Source organism: Zootoca vivipara, chromosome 6, assembly GCF_965207765.1.
Source record: "Zootoca vivipara chromosome 6, rZooViv2.hap1.1, whole genome shotgun sequence".
NCBI lineage: Eukaryota > Metazoa > Chordata > Lepidosauria > Squamata > Lacertidae > Zootoca > Zootoca vivipara.
The window spans coordinates 40,340,410-40,360,415 of record NC_142589.1 but is presented as its reverse complement, the minus strand read 5'-3'; the positions used below and the strand labels follow the sequence as shown (position 1 = coordinate 40,360,415).

The window sequence follows — 20,006 nt, the reverse complement described above, 5'->3', positions numbered from 1 at the left end:
CTGGTAAGAATCCGGGGGATTTACGGGGTTTTTTTTGAATCTGGGCTGCCAGTGGGAGACGGCTGGAAAAACGGGGTTTTCCCGGGGAATATGGGAGACTTGGCAGCTATGTTGAGATCTGGGTTCTATCTACCACTGTTGGGTTTGTGCTGCTAGTGAGTTTGCATTCCAGCATTCATTCTAGGGTGCCTCAAACATCAACATGTAATAGAAAGATGGCATTAAACAATTTTCAATGAAACAGGCACCTCCACCCCAAGCCATAGGTTAAGAGGGTGGGACTTCTGGGAGCAGCATCACTCACGTCAGTCCCTTCTTCAGTGCTTCGTACACTTCATCGAGTCGCTCCGGCTGGGGCACCTTGGGTGGAGGGGATTTGTGGGACATTGAAAACATCCTACTGACCCTGGAGCCAGACTTCCTGGAGACCGTTGGGGTGCTGAAGGCAGGGAAATTCCTAAAAAAAACAAAAACAAAAATACTCAAGCAAAGCATGACGTCGTGGAGCCGGGCTGACACTTAAAACAATGGAGTGAGTGTACCCATGTGTGGGGGAGAGCTTTGACTCACAGTGCAGAGCACCTATTACAAAAATACATGCACTCAGCAGGAAGCTTTCCACACTACTGTTGCTGCTTAGAGCGAATGCTGAATGCACAGAAAATGCTCAAAAACCAACCCACAGTACAGATCATTTCCCCACGCTTCATACCCTGAAAGTGGGTCACTCGGACTGCATGAACCGGATCCCCTATTGTAATATGGACTACCAGGAACAAAGGGGGGGGGTGGAGAACCACAGAGCACCAGCAACTCTGCACAGTGCCATTTGGAAGTGCACTTCTAAACCCTTTAAAGTATATGTGCAGCAGGAAACAGCATGTAAACCAGCACTTCACAAATGCAATCCTAAGGAAGATGCTCCTTACTCAAAGTGTAGTGCACAAGCCTAAGTATTGTCACAACTTAGATCAGACTGTTTTGGTAGAGTCACTCAAGTATTCCGTGTACCCTAGTATAGGGGTAAGGAACTTGATCTGTCCAGTGGCCCAGATCCTTATTTACCCTATCCTAGCAGGCCAAATCTGATATGTGAGCAGGGTGCCCCAACTGTCCAATCATCAGGACTTCAAAACACTACACAGGACTTGCAAATTCTCTGAAGCACCACTGATTAGGATGGGCAACAACTTCAAGCCTTCTTTTTGCAGGGATCACCTGCATGGTGGAAGTTGGTTGCACAGCTGATCCAGCCACGATTCTACCTGCCCCATACCTAACATGACATATGTTGTCAGATGTGGGGAAGGAGGTCATGGTTCGAGAGAAATAGTGCATGCCAAATTGGAACCTGCACCAAGACAAATTTGGCCCACAGGCTAAAGACTCCCCATTCTGCCCTAGTGTATAATTGCAGAATCACAAGGAACTCCTGACTCTTGAATTTCATTCTCTCTTCTTTTCTCTTCCAGCTAAAATGAAAACCTGTTTTCTCTCAGACATGTGCTAAATTTGATTCTAAGTAAAACTGACTAGTTTAATGGGCATGGCTGTTAAATTGATCCCTGCACCCCCTAGAATAGATTGTTTTATTCAGGCTCCAAATTCTTGCTGCCGGATTAATATCCCATGCTATTTTAGGAGTTCCTGGTCAATCTTTTATTGCCACAACAGGAGCAGGGAACCCTTAGCCACCCATATGTTGCTGGACTACAGCTTCCATCATTCCTGACTACTGACCATTCTGGCTGGGGCTGATGGGATTTGGAGTCCATAAACAACCAGACAGCCACAAGTTCCCCATCCTTGTGCTGCAGGAATAGTCCCAAGTCTAGAAATTGTGCATCTTGCTGGGAGATGTGTGTGGGAGAGAAATTGAAAAAATGGAGGAGTGGAACGAGGAAAGATGCCTTGCTGTTAGGAAGCCCTAGACAGCTGACCATGACAGCATGTCTTCTGCAGTAACAGATAATGAGTAGGGAAGTGCATGCTTATCACGTTCATGACATTTTTGCTCCTGACAGAGGTAAGAAGGAAGAATGGACAAGTGTTGGTAGCAAAGGAACATAGGAAGCTTACGTAGCAGGTCAGACCGTAAGTCTATTTAATCTGGTACTGTCAACCGTCATCTGTTGCAGCTCTCCACAGTCTAAGGCAAAAGCCTTCCAGCTCACCTGCTATTTTATCCCTCCAACTGGGGATGGCAGGGATTGAACCTGGAATGTTCTGCATGCAAAGCTAGAACAGACCAGACAATAGTAAAGAATCCCAGATACAGTAAGTTGTGGGTGAAAAGCCCAGTAAACCTGGACATAAGCAGCAGCATGCTAGCAGCTGAAGACCAGCACTCATTAAGAAGTTCAGAGGAGACCAGCAAAACAAAACAAAACAAAACCCCAGAACAGGACAAACATGGCTAGTTGGAATTGGGGTGTGAAAGAGAGTCAAGCAGAATGGCTGAGGATTGGTTCTTAGCCCAACAGCTTTATGATCCAGCATTGGCTTTTATACTAATTTTGCCTATGGCATTAAAAGCTTATACCAGCCCCTGACTGGTACTCTTGAAAGACTTGGAGGCAGGTGAGGAGATGAACAGAGCAGGAGACTGAAGCCAACTGGGAGGCACTGGTACTGTACAGCATGCAGTAATATTATCTTTCAACCAACCCAATAAGCCTCTCAAAAAGCCTCCTACCTAGATCTCTGTTTTTCATGGAAATAACTTGCTACCTTACTTCTATAAGTATTAGGAAGCATATAGCTTCTTTTCAAAGGCTTAGGTTTTTCCATGATCCTTCACAAGCAACAGTACGGTACTTTGTAGACTCCACTCCCTTCAAGGGTAAGAAACACAAAATGACTCCAACAGCTGGAATTCTGATATCAGCTTTAAGCATTCAAAACACAGCAACTGACAGAAATGAGGATTCCAAATGTCAACAGTCTCTGGGTTGAGATGGCAACCGTCGCTAAGCCAACAGGTATTGCTTCTTCACAGATGTTCCAAGCTCACCAGCAGAAACGTGAAATGTTATTTCTGGAGCAATTCAGCAGTGCAAAAATGTTTGCTGATTTGAAATACTAATTTACAGAATTGTTCTACACATAGGGGAAGTGATTAAAGAAATCTGATGTTATAGATTTTAACACTCCTGTGCCTTCTGCCTCACCCTGACCTAAACCTAAATGTTCTAGCACTGCCCATGGGCAATAAGGGCACTGAGTATGGTGGGCTGATAGCACTTATTTGCAGGCCCGCCTTCCCTCTGTTTAATTACTGCAGAAACAGGAGCATTCACCATCAAGTGGAACTTCTGTTGCATCTAGCCTGGGTTCATTTTGGTCAGTACTTCAAGAATCCAGCCTCACATATTCAGGTTCGCCAAGGGAAAAATTATCCACTTGCCAAATGTTCCTACAGGAAGAAATAAAGGGCCTTCTAACATGTGGTCTCTGTGTCTACATTATGGACTGACTTGTTGCATCCTACTCCTTCCTCTCACAAGGGATACTGCTCCCGCTCTAAACCAGTGGTAATGAAACACAGAACTGTCTTAGGAGTGCATTCACTAGATACACAAGTTGTTTTCAAGCATTCTTAAAATGGGGCAAGCATATCAACACCTCATCATCCCACCAAACAGGCTGAAAGGTGACTATCTACAGAGACGAGCATGGTGAGGTTCCTTCTGCATTTCAGAGCCACGCCCAGCTTTCAGAAAATGCCACCTTTTCACATGCTAAGAAGCACTCACCACCCAGACAGCAGATAGGTTGACTATAAGGTGAAAGAAACTATACTTCTGAAAAGCCTGGGATTCCCAAAAGCCTGGTGATGCCTCCCTCTTAGTGTGGGGATGCACAGCCTCAACATCAGAAATGGCTCAGATGCACAGCTTATAACTACTAGAAGCTGTGCATTCAATGTAGTGGGCCCCAGCCTATCAAACTTTCTTTCAGCTGGGATTGGACACGCAACCTTCTTGCTGAATCTCCAGTGCATGACTAAGACTTTCCTGTTCCAGCAGGTATTTTAAGGTAGTGTTGAGTTTTATGATCAATTTTTATAGTCCCATTTTCTCTGGATTTTTTTTATGTACACCACTTAGAAATTCACATAATTAAGTGGTATGTAGATGTCTTAAACAAACAAACAAACAAACAAACAAACAAACAAACAACATAGGGAATAATTATGGCAATTTATATAGGTGGGGGGGGGGGCTTCCTGAAGCATCTCTGGAGCAAAGGCAGTGAGCGAATACACCTGCTACTGCAAAGCAAGAAGCCAGCCACTGTTCTTGCTGAAGTAATGTCCTACGTTATGAACCAAGCTGTGTGCATTTCAGTTTTGTTATTTTAAAGTACGTATTTCATGTCCTGATGTGAATGAAGCTTAAGAACATGTGGTCAGTAGTAGTACCTCAGGAGATTTGAGGGGGAGGCTGAGCAAGACATCCAGTTGCCAGGGGATTGGATCATTTTGCATATTCTAGCCCTTCCCCTATAACTAGCTGAAACAAAATACATTATGCACAATAAATCAAAATGTATGTACAGCAGCATGGCTCTCAGTCCTGGGTGGGATGGGAAGGCAATTAGCCATTTAAGCATCAAACACCACCATTGACCTTGTTCTCCACATGCTCCAACTCCCATTTCCACCAAGGAAGCTTTCTTTTTTCTGGGCCTACCTGAAAGATTTGTCCTGAGTGGAGTTGACGCCAGCGAACGATTGGCTCCTATTGATCCTGACCACCAGGCTGCGCCGCTGGGGCCGCACTGAGAGTGACATCGTCGAGCTCCACCTGGAGGGACGCCCTGTGAAGAGAACAGAAGAGCAATGCATCAATGACAATGAGTGGGGGAGCAATGTACAGGGAGAGGAGAGGGAGGAGGGAATCAAAGCTGCAGGAGGTGGAATGATGGTGGGAAAAGCACATTTAAAATGTAACCAAAACAACCACTGAGTCATAAGTTTATAAAAAGCGACACCCCTAATTACAATGATACACAAAAACAATAGACTTAGCTGAGCTACAACATCTCAGAAAATGAAGAGAAGGATCAAACTTATGATCCAGTAAGGGAGGCTTATAACCCAGCTGCCTTGCAAAGGGCTCGCAACCTCCATTTGCTAAAACACAACCTGGCATATGTTGTAGAATATCAAACACACAAATCTGCCTTGTACCAAATAGTTATCACTTTATTATGACCGGCAATGGCTAAGGCCTGATATCCACTACATTCCTATAAACTGGAGCTGCTGGCAATCTCCTGCTCTTCCACCAAGTATAGCAACGCCAGGTTAGTACAGTGGAGGGTGATGTACTGGGAGGTAGGTCCACTGTTTTTGGAAGCAGCAGGACCTTGCCTATAACACTTCTTCACTCACAACAACTGCTGAGTCAAGTGACACCCCCAAGGCCTGCCCCCCAAGTCAGGGCTGAAGAACCTGCAAGCCTCCAGATGTTGCTGGACAACTCACATCATCACTGACCATGTTGTCTGGGGTTGATGGGAGCTGGAGTCCAACAACATGTGAAGGGCCACAGGTCCCCCATCCCTGCCCCAAGTGCTATCCCACTTGAAGAATCTACCATGGGAATAAACAGACAAGACTGCCTTCCCTCTGCTCTAGCTCCTTCAGACCAGGTCTTATTTTTGAGATGAGGCATTGTCCCATATCAAACACAGAGTAGAGGTGCTGCCCTATTGTCCAAGTGTTGGAAGCAACAGTCTCTCAAGAATTGGGTGTCTAAGTGTCCTTCCTTCACGACCACTCGCTTGCTGTTTACAGGAGAACTAATACAGTTGTACAAAAGGGCCATGCAAGATTTTAAGGCAGAGGTGAGGAAACTCTGGCCTGTGGGCCAAATATGGCCTCTTAGGCTTGTCAAGCCCCACAGTGGCATAGCCTACTATGGCCTCGAGTGCTTTATCTGGCTGGAATGTGTACTTCAACTGTGATAATACTTCTGGCTTGCCTGGATTCTGGATGGAGATGTGTTTTATGTGTTTGGGGCTGAATATGTAGAGACCTCTGGCTTTTTTGTAGCTGAAATAAAACTTGCTGTACAAATGTAAGAGTCACATCCTTTGTTCCATCAACTTTCCCCACCAGCATGTGGCCCCCAGAAGTTCACCCATGGGGGAATGTGGCCCTCAGGCAAAACAAAGTTCCCCACTTCCGAAAGGAAACCCATCTCTTGTTGCAACTGTTCACCTTGGGGATTCTTAGTGGAGCTTTGTAAATCAATTACAAATGTTACCAGCCTACCTATTCACATGTGTTAATCATTTGCGGCTTAGTGAAAGAGCCTGAAAGGCAAAAAGAAAAAGAAAAAGGGCAGAACTGCCCCACATTCCAGCTGGCAATTTTCTGTACACAACAGCCTTTAGAAATCCCCAATCAGCCCTGTTTCCTGCACATTTATTTAAATATTTTGAAAGACTGGCATATTTATAGAAACCAAGATCTGCCAAGATCAGAGAGCCCACAATATCCTATTTCATAGCTTGTTGAGGACAAGAGGCAATGGTCCATTGTCCTGACCCTCAGGGAACTATTTCTAGTGCCTGGAATGAAACTAAACAGAATGCTTTGGAATGTCCTTTGCTTAGGTAGGAGTGGCTCAGGTTTAAGACCATTAACTCAGATTTTCAAGAATTTACCAACAGGAGGGGGGAAACCTGAGGAGTATTTGGGAGCTGGAGAAGTTCAAATCTTAACTCAGGCTTGGATCTCATAGAACAACAACACCATCAGAGGGTAAAAACATACACATGTACTTCTATGTAGGAGGCACCCACATACACTTACTTCCTTTGGAAAAGAGCTGCAATATAATAAAAGGGGACTGGATTGCCATTGGATTGATATTCAGAGTTGTGTCCCTAGCTATCCACTGATTTTTAGCATGTTGTGCTGTTGTTGTCTACAGACTTTTTCTCTACATCTGAAGGCAGCCCTGTTTAGGGACGTTTTTAATTATTGATGTTTTTAATGTACTTTTAAACTTTTGCTGGAAGCCGCCCAGATGGGCGGGGTAAAAAATAAATTATTGCTGCTACTATTATTGCTGCTGCTGCTACTACTACTACTACTACCACTACCACTACTAGAAATGCAAATCTTGGTTGACTTTGATTTCTTCTAGGGAGAATTATTAAAATGTTCTTGCTAGGAGCAAGAAACTATCACGGCCTGAGATGAGGGCACCAATCCACCTTGTCCAGTGATTCTTAGGACAAACTGGCCACAGCCATGATGAGTTTTAGGCTGAGCAACAGAAATGTTTATTTTCCACTTGGCTCTTGCTTTTATTGAGATTTAAAAAGTAGGAAGAATGAATTAAAACCTTCAATGTCATGTTTAACATTCAGTTTTAATTCTGTTATTGTTTAAACCAGTCTTTTCTTTTCTTGCAAACTGCTAAAGTGTGTGTGCTGGGGATGAAGACTGGTATAAAAGTGAACAGTTCTCCTCAGATCCTTGCAATGTGACCATTGTTTTGCTCTCAGTTCTCATGGCACATTGTGCAGATCTATGGTAAGGGTGGGGAAAACTTTCCAGCCTGAGGACTACGTTTCCTTCTAAGCAGACTTACAGGAACCACATGCCAATGGTGGGCAGGGACAGAGGCAGAAGTGGTGGGCCAATGAATGTTAACTTTTACCTTTGTACAGTAAGCTTAGTTTCCACACACACTGACGCACAGTTCTATATCATCCGTCCAGGTAAGCAAGAGTCATCAGAGTGCAAGGATGCATTCCAGCAGACCTCAGGTTTTCCACCTGTTTCCCATCTGTGCCTTTGACACAGTGGCCCTCCAACCCTGGCAGGCACCACCCTCCACATCACAAGGGAGGGACTACTTATACCCTACAGCAGACCTTTCCAAACTGTGTGTCACGACACGTTAGTGTGTTGAATGCAGTGTGTAGGTGTGTTGTGCGAACGCTCCCCTCGCTCTACCAAGGGCTGGAAAGAGGTTAGTTTAACCTCTGGTTTGCTAGTAAAACTGATTTACTGTGTTGAGAAATGATGCGTGTCTAAAAAGTGTCACCAACATGAAACGTTTGGAAAGCTCTGCCCTTCAGAGTTTGCCAGGCAGTCTCTCAGTTCACACTGTCAAGCTCTTCTAGGCCCAAAGGATCTCAGAAGAACTCAATGCCCTTCAGATGCTAGCTGCTTGACCAAGTGATTGCCACCACCTTGCAGGCAGAGTCAAGGAGTCGTCAGGGCCTAAACACAAGCCTCTGGCTTTGGGATCTCCTGCTAAAGAGGCCAAGACTAGCACCAGCATTGTACTCTTTTCAGTGGCAGATTAATATATATATATTAACTGTTCAGTCTTTAAAATTTTTACAGTACTGTATGGTTTTAGGTGGCTGAATACTTCTTTAGTTACAACCTCTGTTGTTTTATTATACTGCTCTGATTTTTATTGTTTATTTTTAATATTGTAGTGATATTTGCAGTTGTAAATTTCTCTGGAATCCATGTCTGGGTGAAGCTGCAGTTTAGACATTCTGAATGAATGAATGAATGAATGAATGAATGAATGAATGAATTTCCTTTACACAGAAAGGGATGAATCAACCATTGAGGCCTGTCTCAACACAAGAAGAGCACATGTCAAGCTCCAGCCCAAGAAATATCTCCTTTCCCTTACACAGTTTGGCAGGAGACAACTTGGACCTGTCAACACAGGCAGTAGTATGAGATGGTATAACTGACTGTACCAATTTAGAATCAAGATGGAGTATATTACACTCCCCAAATAAAAACCCTCCCTTCAAAGAGAGGTGAGATGGAAGCTGTTATACAGGCAGCGACCATTTTGTGTGGGGGTTCCATTCCTGCCACCCATGCGTGCGTAAGCCTGCCCCGTTACTCCCTGTTCCGGGTCCAAAAGGACTCATAAGTTGGTGGTCACCTGGAGGATGTTTTCCACATAAAAATAATGTGATCCACTCCCTGAACTCTGAAATGGTACAGTTCATGCTCTCATCTCAGTGCTCAACTACACATGTGGCAGAATGAGCCAAATATGCTTCAGAGCCAACCTACCACCCCACAGAGCAAACCAGTAAAAAATCAGGAAAGCCTTTTTAAAAAAGTATCACATTTCTATCCCATCACACAAGGTTGAATATATGCTGCGTCCCCATCTTCTCATTTTGTGCTCACAACTGACTGGTGAGGTAAGTACGTAGAGATTTTGACTCAGTCAGCCAGTGGGCTTCATGCATGATTTCAGCCCAGGTCTACCCGGTCCAACGGTGTACGCAATACAACCGCAGTCCTTCAGACCCGCATCTCAGACAGGTCCTTAACAACCTCTGTCTTGAGGACAAAATGTGAAGGCATCACAGCTGCTCGTGATTTCCTCAGAGCACCCTTTCCAACATGGGTGGAACATTAAGAGCTGAAGCTTACACTAAAAGTCTGAGACATGACATGGCGGGAGGAAGAGGCCAAACCTTCTCTGGGGGAAGGTAATGAGTGTGCTGTGTGCCTGAATTGGATAGCTGTCAGAGAAAACATTCCCGCCACCTCTAAAGACAGATCCTCTCACTCTGTGCAGAGAACTCAGACCCAAAGAAGTTGAAGTTCAGTTTGTGAGAAGGAAGCAGCCAACCGTCTCCAACTGCCCTCCTCTCGCTGCACTTAAGCATTATTCCTCAAGCTGCAGTGTCTTCAGCCCCTTCCAGGACTGCCTCCTGCATAGGACTACCACTTGCCAACATGCAGACGGCACTGAACAGATGGGCAAGGATAAAGTGCCATGCAATCACAACGCTCGAAGACCAGAGCGGGTGGTTCTTTTCGTAATTGGTTTATTTGGTGCTCTGGACTCTCAATAACTGTTTGCTCTCTTCTAGCACTCTGGAAATCCAGGCATACCACACACATACACTTACTTCTGTACTAAGAGAAGCTGAATTTTATGTAAATGAATCATGCCTGACTTATTTTTTAAAACATATTTTGCATTGTTTGATATGGCTTTGCTAGCAGGGAGAAGAGCAGATATGTAGGATACTGAAAAGTTCACACACTTGTGAACGTATTGACAAATGCAAGGGCTAGGCTTTCTATTTAAAAGGAAAATCAGAGCTTCATAAAAATCTGGATTCTGAAGCCAACACTGATGCTGTGCTTTTTATGTGCTCCCTCAGAATCACAACATATATATAATTCCAGGGCTTTTTTCAGCTGGAACTCAGTTCCGGCACCTCTCAGGTGGGTGCCATTTTCATTACAAGAGAACAAGAGAGGTGTTCATGGCGAGTTCTGGCACTTCTTTTCGAGAAAAATAGCATTGTATTAAACCATGTGAGGGTTTGCACATGGTATTACTATTCTCAGTTGAGAATATAACTGTGTGAAGATGGGAATTGATTTGACTACACAAAAACAAAGAGATCACCATATTATATTTGTAGGCTAGCTTCAACCAAGAAAAGAACCCAACAAAATAAAGCATACCGCTACTAAAAGGGACTAAAATACACCTGACATTATTTCAGAGACTTAAAATATTTCATGGAATACTATCCAGCCCCAAAAACCACTGTTGTTGGGAATTATTCATTTGATCTTGCTAGTTATGCAGAGGTCACAAAATTCAGCTTCTCTCGGTTCTTAATTTAATGCTGGTTGATGCTAGTCTTACAATATGATAAACAGATATACAGCAGTGTGTAATGTGTCAATCATATTATCTAATTAAGAGGGTAACTCTTTTATGTGACTTTTTTGTTTTTCTTTGCTCCTTTTTTTGATAACGCTTTCACTTTTTTGCATCTTCATTGGCTAATTAGGGGAAGGGGAAAGAAGGTGGCTGAGCAGTGACAAAGAAAGGGAAATGTATAGGGAGTTCATTCATACACTAGCAGGACTGGCATCATTATTTGGCACTTGGTGGGACTACAGCAGAAACAGAACAAGGAACCTGCCCTGCATGGGACAAATCACAAATCACAAAACACTTTCCATTCCAGAGTTGGAACAAGGCACAGTTACAAACACCATTAACAATGGACAAAAGTTATTAATTCAGCCACACACACACTTCCAGGAGAATGCTACTTTGGAGCTGGGAAGTCGTAGTAAACAGTCATGGAGGAATGAATACAAAACCCCCAGTTCTTTATGGCAGGAGAGCAGCCCTGCGGAACTCAGAAGCTTGTGATTCTACTAACATAACTGAGCCACCCAGAAGATGGATTTTAAGAACCATTTTGCATCACATCTATCTGTGTTCTTTATGAACGCTGATCAGTGGGAGGAAGAGGAAATAAGACAGCAAAGGTACAAACTAACTGCAAGGTCACTAACAGCTTATCTGCCAGTGATAACAGGCAGGGTTCTTCTCACTTACCCCAAAAGCTACACAGACCTGAACAATAGCCAATCCAAGATAGTCAGCATCAGCAACCAGCCAATAGGAGCCAGAGCCTTTCCCCCACCAAAGATCTCCGTCACAACATCCAAATCCTCTATGGTTGATCCTTTGCCACAAACATTTCGGAGTAGCATCCCAGGAGCTAGGAGTGAGGCCGCTCACATTGGGCTCCCTCCCACCTGCACAGCTCAAGGTCCAGGCAGTATTAGATTCAGGAGCTAGCCCTATGATTGCTACTCCAGCAGTCCCGTTTCTAGGACAACAGTGGCCCAATTAAACTCATTACGAAGGAGCTGTAATCCAAGTAGGACCTTAGCGGATTACCCTCTCTGTTGGAGCCATTTAATCAGATCACCAAGGGAGCCCTGCCCTGCCACCCCCACTGAACTCAGAGGGTATTTATGGACTGCAACCAAGGATGATGAGGCAACAGGTGCTCCTGCCAAGTCAGCACGATTTAGCCAGTTGGCCCACTACAGAACTAGGAGGATGCCCTCATCTGGTCAGTGCAAGGGTACTATTGCCAAAAGCAAAGCAGGTGACAAAACCAGAGCTGGCCTTCACATGCAGAGCCTTTGTGGAGAAGCATAGACGCTGAGCCCTTGTAGGTGCCAGGCGGAGAAGAAATGCTAGTCCCAGGAACTTACCTGTTCTACAAGGTTAACATGAGGTGCTGGAAATACTGCCGAAACCCTTGGGGCCACAGGAGATGGAAGCGGAAAGACAGCCAGCTCACCCTGAAGTTGTTGAAGTCTAGGTGTGCACCCGCTTTATCCAACTCTTCAAAGCATAGGAAAGTATTTGGAATCCAGAGCGGACACATCTTACAGCAAGCAGGATGTTTCCCAGTGCTTTCCCCGAGGGGCTGGGCTCCACTCTTGCATTCCTAACATTTCAAAGATAATCAGCAACTGGTACTGCCGACAGCAGAGGCGGGGAGTCTAGGAGGTGCCTCTGGCAGGCCGGCTAAGCACAGGTGAGCAAATCCCCACAGGAATACGGCTTGCAACAGAGACCTGCAGCAGGAAGGAATGAAGCTGGTACTTTGGGCCACTATGATCAGAGTTTCCTACTTCTGTGTTCAAAACAGGAAATGGACAGAAAAGCAAAAGAAAACACATACCTTTTATCGTGCCCCAAAGGTCTGACCCAAACATAAAATGCATTTATAAGATCTTGGGAGTTTTGCTAGAGACAGACCCCATGCTTGTGTCCTTTCTATTTTACAGAGATTAACATTTTCATCCTGTTCATCAACATGATTTTTAAAAGGAACATCAGATGTAACCCAAGATTAGATGGTGGAAGAGTGGAACAACCCTTTATGAGGTAGGCTGGTTGGCACTGCCATTGCCAACATCATTCTCTAAAGCTTGGACAAAGGAGGCCAGTGGAGGCAGCAGGGTCAGCCCTACCATGAGGCCACCTGTGGCAGCAGATGCTGAGGGGTGGGGAGGTGTTGAAGGACACTGCCTGCCCTGGGCCCCTAAACTAGCCTTCTACCCTCAGATGTGGTGGGATGAGGACATTGCCCTGTTACCAGTGTTGAAGTAAGATTCAACTGGCTGTCTAGCTGACTTCTCTACATGGACCTGGGAAGGGGCACCATCTTGTCCTTTACCTCAGGCAACAAAATAGGTTGTGCTGGCCCTGAGCAGCAGCAACAGCCTAATGGAGAGAAAGTCAGATTGTGTGTTTAACACCGAGATGGTGAGGACAGGAAACCTGTTGGAATTCCACTGATGTCTCCTCACTCGTGGTGCTAGCTTGCCGAACCATCCTGTTTTTTAGTTGCAACCAATGGAGAAACTAACAAGGACTCCCTGCCAGCAGGACAGAGGACTTGGTTGCATCCAACTAAGTTATATTCAGAGCAGACCCACTGAAATTAATGGACCTAAGTTAGTCACATGCACTAATTCCAGTGCGTCTACTCAAAGTACTGTAGAATTAATATTGGAACCGTAATGTCTGCCTAGTCTAGAAAACCTGTTCCTTAAGGGGTGCAAACAAAACCTTGGGAGTGACAAATAGCATCTTTCTTAATGAAGGCAGTAAAACAAACAAGGCATGTTTACCAACACTTGGCTTGCTTTGATTTGTCTGTATTGCATGAGCTGTCTGAACATTTTAGTGGAGGCAGGATAGAAATATTTTAAATAATAATAAAAAAAGATTTCCTGAGCATTAGATACGCCTGCATAGACAAGACACACATACACACTCTACTGAAAATGATTTTTAACTAAAAAAATAGGGGTGGGCTTTACAGGGTCACATACCAAGGAAACAGATTTCTAGCAGAGCAACCAAACTTGTAAAGAACGGTAGTCAAAGGGGGCAGGGGAAACAACAGAAATTGTGGCTTCCCTAAATTCCCTTATTAGTCTTAGCTGGCTACGGTTTAACAACCCCTGTAAGGAAACAAAAAGCAAAGCCCCTTCCCCAAAGCATTCCAGGGATAAAGGTGCTAACATGAGAGTATAGAAAATGTGACCCTCCCCTTCAGACTGAAGTGGTACAGTCCATTATCCCATTTCAGGACTGTACCATCCCATTCTACTATGCGCATAGATTTAACGCAGGTCCACAAAGTGATTGTATTTTGTACAAGCCCTCAGAAGGTCAACAGGAGTCACCCCAACAAACAGGCTGTGTGTTTGTATAATAAAAAAAAGAGGAACAGATTACACGAGGTTTATTATATTTATCCTGCATTACAGTCCAAAGACACACAAATCAGCCTGTTCCAAATTCAGCTGCTGGCTCTCCAGGCTCTAGGATGGAGCAAGCTGCTCTAGCAGCTCACAAAACATGGCGACGTTTTTGCGAAGTCAAGAAATGAGTCACAAACCCTCGACTTAATCCAAGTGCATTGTGACTCACTCAGAATTTTAATTTTTTGTCTGTCTGAGCAAAGGTTTCTATGACAGAATGACTGACTCCAAGCAAATATATGAGAAATGGCACTACAAAAGCACTGAGCCATATTTCCACCCACGCCCAGGGCTTCCCTTTCCAAACTCTTGGAGCCTTACATGCATGCAGTAAAATTAAGGCAGCACCCAGAAAAAGAGACTTGAGCAGACACACTCCACCCTCCATTGGCCCCAAGAGGAAGAAATGGGAGGCTGAAAATAATTGAGGGTTTGGGATGAAGTAAATATGTTCTCTCAGTGAATAGTCACATTTCCTTTAAAGCAGAACCAGGGACACAGGGGTCCTCCAAGTGCGGACCACAACTCTAAGAATCCCTAACCACTGACCACGTTGCTGGGGCTGAAGGGAGTCGCAGTCCAGCATGACATTCCTACTGTCTTCATTGTCATGAACTCCAGCTTCCCACCCCCACAACAATTCATCTGCAGTTTCTGAATGAAACTGAAACAAAAGAAATCCACATTCTGGGAAGCGCACATGGAGATTTTGTGCACATCTGCACTGACTGTGGATGGCCATCACAAAAGTTTGGTTTCCTGTTTCAAAAAGCATTTTGGAGTGATGGCATCACTGATAAAAGCAAACCACAGAAATGGGGAAAGACTCTGGAAGGAAAAGGCAATTCTCTGTTTAGCAGAGGGTAGCTATAATTTTAAGGAACATGTGTGAGGTATCTTCATGTCAAGCAAAGTCAAGATGCTTACGGGTTAATGAAAGGGCATGCACGGAAAGGGCGACTGGGAAAGGAAGAGCAGCAACAATTGGAGGAAGTGGTTGCTTACCCGTCAAGCATCTCAAAGGAGGGTGTGCAAAGCTAAGACGCTTGGGAAGGGCTCTTCCTGCCACACCAAACAAGAACCTGTGATAACTGAAGTTCACTTCTCCACTCCAGACACTGCAGCATTCTTGAGTCTGTTCTATTTAGAGACGGAAGAAGTGACCTCTAATCCCTATTCAGCTATGAGTTCACTGATAGACACATTAAGGAAGCCATTAGCTCAGAGTTTTTCAACCTTTTTGAGTCCCTTGAGCAACTACATTCTTTCTGTGGCACCCCAGTGGGGCTCAGGAGCCCAGTTATGTCAACCCTTGCCTCCAGAACTGGCAGCCTCTCACTCTTTTTTGAACACACTCCCTTGTGGAGTGTTCCCTCAGCCTCCTCTCCTTGCAAGTTCTCCAAGCAGCTGCCACCCCTGGTCTCTGAGCTGACCCCATGCTCCAAAGAGAAGTGCCTCCTCACACTGCCCCACAGGGGCCTGGGCCTTGTCTGCCCATTCCCAACAGTAAGGGCTGGCATACTGGCTAGCTGGGCTCCCTCCCTCACTTGCTTGCTTACTCCAAGGCTGCCTCAGCTCCTGGCAACCAGCACCCCCTGGCTAGCCCCAGAGGCACCATTCTCCTGGGGAGTTTGTAGCCAGAGATGCAAGAGGGCACCAGAGGAGGGAGGGGAGGAAAGAGGGACAGAGGCCAGTGTTGCTCACAGCACCCCTGACCATCAATCAAGGCACCCTAGGGTGCCATGGCACAGTGGTTGAAAACTACTGCATTAGCTCTTTGCTTCAAGTTTTTTCCAACCATACGATAGGAATACGGGACTAATGAGCAGCCTCTTTGGGATTCCAATCATGACATACACACAGACTGTGAAAAACTTTGCACAAAGAAGTTAGTAAGAACCATCAAAACCAGCCCATCATTTCTCCAGTGGGAAAAAATCCCAATACAATTGTGCAGTGTGTTCTGATCCATTTCTAGGTTAATGAACCAAACCTCCCTCTCCCACAGCTTTGGCCACTTTATTACCCTTCTTCTGAACATGTACATTTTTCTAGGAGTTTAAAGTCTCCATGGTACTTCACATACATTTTCTCAGCCATTCTTGCAAGTTTGTAAGGCAAGCGAACTAATAGTCATCATGAAATAAGATGGGGAACTGCAGCTCCCATGGAGAAAAGAGTGCAGGAGCCTGAGGCATCACCACACCATGATTTATCCGTGGCTTCTGAACCAAGCCAATAAGCTGCCTTAGGCCATATTGGGACTTCACAGCTAAAAGTCAGATCAGTGAAATCAGATACTTCCAAGATCACACAGGGTTAAACTGTACACTAGGTTCAATGCGTAGCTTTTTTCTTATACAGAAGTAAGTGCGCAGGCCTGACATGGTTTGCAACAACAGCTCACGGAGGAGCAAAGTTTAATCCTTACCTCCCCATCCATTCGCAGCTGTTATAAATAGCTTTTAAAAATTGAGTACCCACTGGCACCAACTGGGTTTTATTGTTTTTTACTGTCACTGGGTGTGTGTGAATTTCCTCCTGGTGCCCCTGCCATCTGAAATGAGGCAGGAAGAAAACAGGGAATGAGCCTTTTCAGTTAGAACACTCCATTTATGTTATGCTCTCCCTTGGGAGGCTTGCGAAACACCCATTTCAATCTCCTTTCAGCACCATGTGAAGACCTTTAAAAACAACAATCCAAGACTTTCAAACATGTTTCCCGTCCTGGGAGTTTATGCTGTTTTTCTTTTTGTGCAGTGTTAATTTTTATAACTTGATTTCACTGTGCTTTGTTGTGACTTTATTGATATTCAGTTGGGTGCCCTGAGAATATATTATTGAAATGTGGGATAAAAATGCAATAACTAAGTACAGCATGCCAACCTTCTATTCCTGTATATATCAATTAAAAGCTTCTAGTCCTTATGCCAAGGGTTTCACTTTTACTAATCAAAGCAGTTGGAAAACTTTGGTCTCTTTCACATACTCCTTCTGAGATTTTAGGAGCCATTGCCCACCACTTTCAAACCTGTATTTGTAGCTCACTGTCTAAAACAAAAGCTTGGATCCTATGAGACTGAACTTTGCAGTTGTCCTGCCTTGGTTCCCCTCTCCCTGAAGTATGAATTGCATATGGCCTCTACTGCACAGGTCTTCACACAGTCGTTAAAAACTCACCTGTTTCCATTTGCTCTTTCTTAAGAGTATCAGCGCTGCTCGTTTTTGAGATTTCTGAGTGGCTCTGAACTGTTTTCATGAAAAGAAATTGCGGAATGCTTCTTCTATCCTTCTGCCTTTTAGACTGCCGTCTTACAATTGTTTTAAAACTGCCTAATGTTCTCAGCGTATCTGACATTTTGTTTGCCTAAGCCAGCTCATGAAGGTTAATTTCCTACAAAGTGGCTGAGGAATAAATAAAAGCAAACACGCACAGCGGTTATGCTATCTGCATATCCCTTATGTTCTGCGCAACATCATGCATGCTGATTAGTACCGTATATTATTCTTATTATTTTAAAAAATTAAAACTACAGCATGCAGTAAGAGTTGTAAATTCAGGATAAACAGAAGATTGCACTTCCTCGTGCGATCTATAATACATCTTGTGAAATCCAGTTCTGGTGGTGGCTACTGGTTCAGAGGGCTTTAAAAGGGCATTAGACAAAACTATGGAGGAGGAGAAGGAGGAGGTCTTCAATGCCAGTAGTTAGCTGTGGTGGCAACAGTGGGGGAGGGCTATTGATGGAGGACTTCCCAGAGGCATCTGGTTGGGCACCGTGGGAAAGAGGACGGTGGATTAGAGGGATCTAGATATAACCCAGCAGGGCTCTTCTTGTGTCCTTACGCCCACCTGACTTCACACAGGCACTGGCGAGGCAGGAATGAACCACATCCCCACAGCAGGGGAGCTGGCTAGGGCTCCATTGCAGGCAGGACTGCCACCAGCCCTCCCTGCCAAAGAGCCAGTCAGCAGTTCAAATGTGCCCCTGCCGAGGCCTCCCCAGCTGCACGGCATCCGCCTGTGTTTATTTCTGGGTTCTCATTATCAGTAAGTAGCAATTTGAAATGGAAAAAAGACTGTGGGAGTGTGGCGGGGCGGAAACCTTAAAGCGACCAACTCCTAAGACACAAGGAAGAGAGCAGTGCAGCGAGACAGGCGTGCTGCCATGCAGGGAAGGTTGCGAGGGAGGCTTCCCAACTTGCCTAGAGCGAGAAGCACAGCGCTTGCCACTGCCAAACATCTGGCGCAGGAAGCGCAAGAGATGAAACCGAAGCACTGTTTGAGCTCAGCTAGTGTGGGGGTTGTGGTCAGAAAGCAAACCAAAAGAAGGGCAGAGCAAGGGCCATGTGCACACTTACAAAAGGAAGGGGGGAGGGAAATAGTCAAAACACTGTGACAAGAAAAAATGATTTCTGGGACCGCTATAGATCAGCAAATGTTTATTATCCAGCATCATTTGCTCCAATGGGGTGAGGAGGGCCAGGTAGCATTTTTGTGCATTCTTAGCATGAATTTGATAAGTGGTGTTTTAATTCGTGTATTTTATTGGCTGTATAATGTTGTGTGTTTGTAATCCACCTTGGGCTTGATAACAATGAAGCGTAGGATAAAAAAATTCTTAAAATAAGTAAAGGTAAAGGGACCCCCGACCATTAGGTCCAGTCGTGACCGACTCTGGGGTTGCAGCGCTCATCTCACGTTATTGGCCGAGGGAGCCAGCGTACAGCTTCCAGGTCATGTGGCCAGCATGACAAAGCCGCTTCTGGCGAACCAAAGCAGTGCACGGAAACCTTCCCGCTGTAGTGATACCTATTTATCTACTTGCACTTGACGTGCTTTCGAACTGCTAGGTTGGCAGGAGCTGGGACCCAGCAACTCGAGCTCACCCCGTCACGGGGATTCGAACCACCAACCTTCTGATCAGCAAGCCCTAGGCTCAGTGGTTTAACCCACAGCGCCACCCGCGTCCCTCTCTTAAAATAAGTACCCTGCCCTCAAACCTGGAGCTTACCCCACCTATGAATGCCACACTCTGGTTGCCTCCAACTTTGGAAGAGAGGGCAATAGCAGGGGCTAGGGACTTCCTTTGCGATGGTATCTTGGCTGGAGAGTTCTTCTCCCCAGAAGGATTAGTCAGGGACAAATGCTACTAACATTTAGGCACCATGATAATTTTCATTATTATTCTCCTCCCCACTCAGCATACAGTGGTGTAGTAAACCATGTTTGGAGGGCTGTGTTTTGAAGACAGGAAAGTGTTTGGACAATGAAATGTAAGAAGTGAGGAATGAAAACAGCATGAAATGACAGTTACTGGAGGTGGAATTCTGTCATTTGACAGTCTCTGCAAAGTAGATCACTCAGTCAGCAGAGCATGAGACTCTTAATCTCAGGGTCATGTGTTTGAACCCCATATTCGGCAAAAGATTACTGCATTGCAGGGGGTTGGAATAAATGAGCTTTGTAGTCTCTTCCAACTCTACGATTCTATGAAAAAGGGAATGGGCCAGTGGGGATTAGCTGTGTGGGATTGGGTTTAGGTGAAGACTGGGGATCTGTGACCCTTCGGATATTGTTGGATCTCAACTCCCATCAGCCCCAGCCAGCATGGCCAGTGGTCAGGAATAATGGGAGTTGCTGCATTTCAGCAACATCAGGAAGGCGACAAGTTCTCCACCCCTAGTTTAGGAGGCTTCTAGTTACAACTGCATTTGCAGTAAACCAAAGACTCAGACCAATTGTTTCCCTTGTTCCTCAAATAAATGTTGCTACGCCTGAGTAATTGTCAGTGAAACCCACACTTAAAGGGCTTGAGCACCTACTGCCGATACCTACACCTACACAGTGCTGTTAGCACAGAAAGTG

The 20,006-nt window shown here is 45.1% G+C and overlaps 1 protein-coding gene across 16 annotated transcripts in view; it reads right to left on the bottom strand.

The window, feature by feature from the left end:
* Nucleotides 1-20,006, bottom strand: part of RIPOR1 (RHO family interacting cell polarization regulator 1) — a 103,429-nt gene that overhangs the window by 24,537 nt on the left and 58,886 nt on the right. For 12 of the 16 annotated variants that reach the window (XM_088671019.1, XM_035119712.3, XM_088671018.1 and 9 more), the window contains 2 exons: nt 4,695-4,821; nt 305-457 (listed from right to left, as the gene is read on the bottom strand). In XM_088671019.1, the coding sequence (XP_088527145.1) occupies nt 305-457; nt 4,695-4,795 (254 nt within the window). In that variant the 5' untranslated portion in view covers nt 4,796-4,821. Of the gene's footprint in view, nt 1-304; nt 458-4,694; nt 4,822-11,396; nt 11,793-12,067; nt 12,437-20,006 lie in introns of those variants that run through there. The other 4 variants (XM_088671017.1, XM_035119711.3, XM_060275994.2 and 1 more) reach the window with 3 other exon arrangements.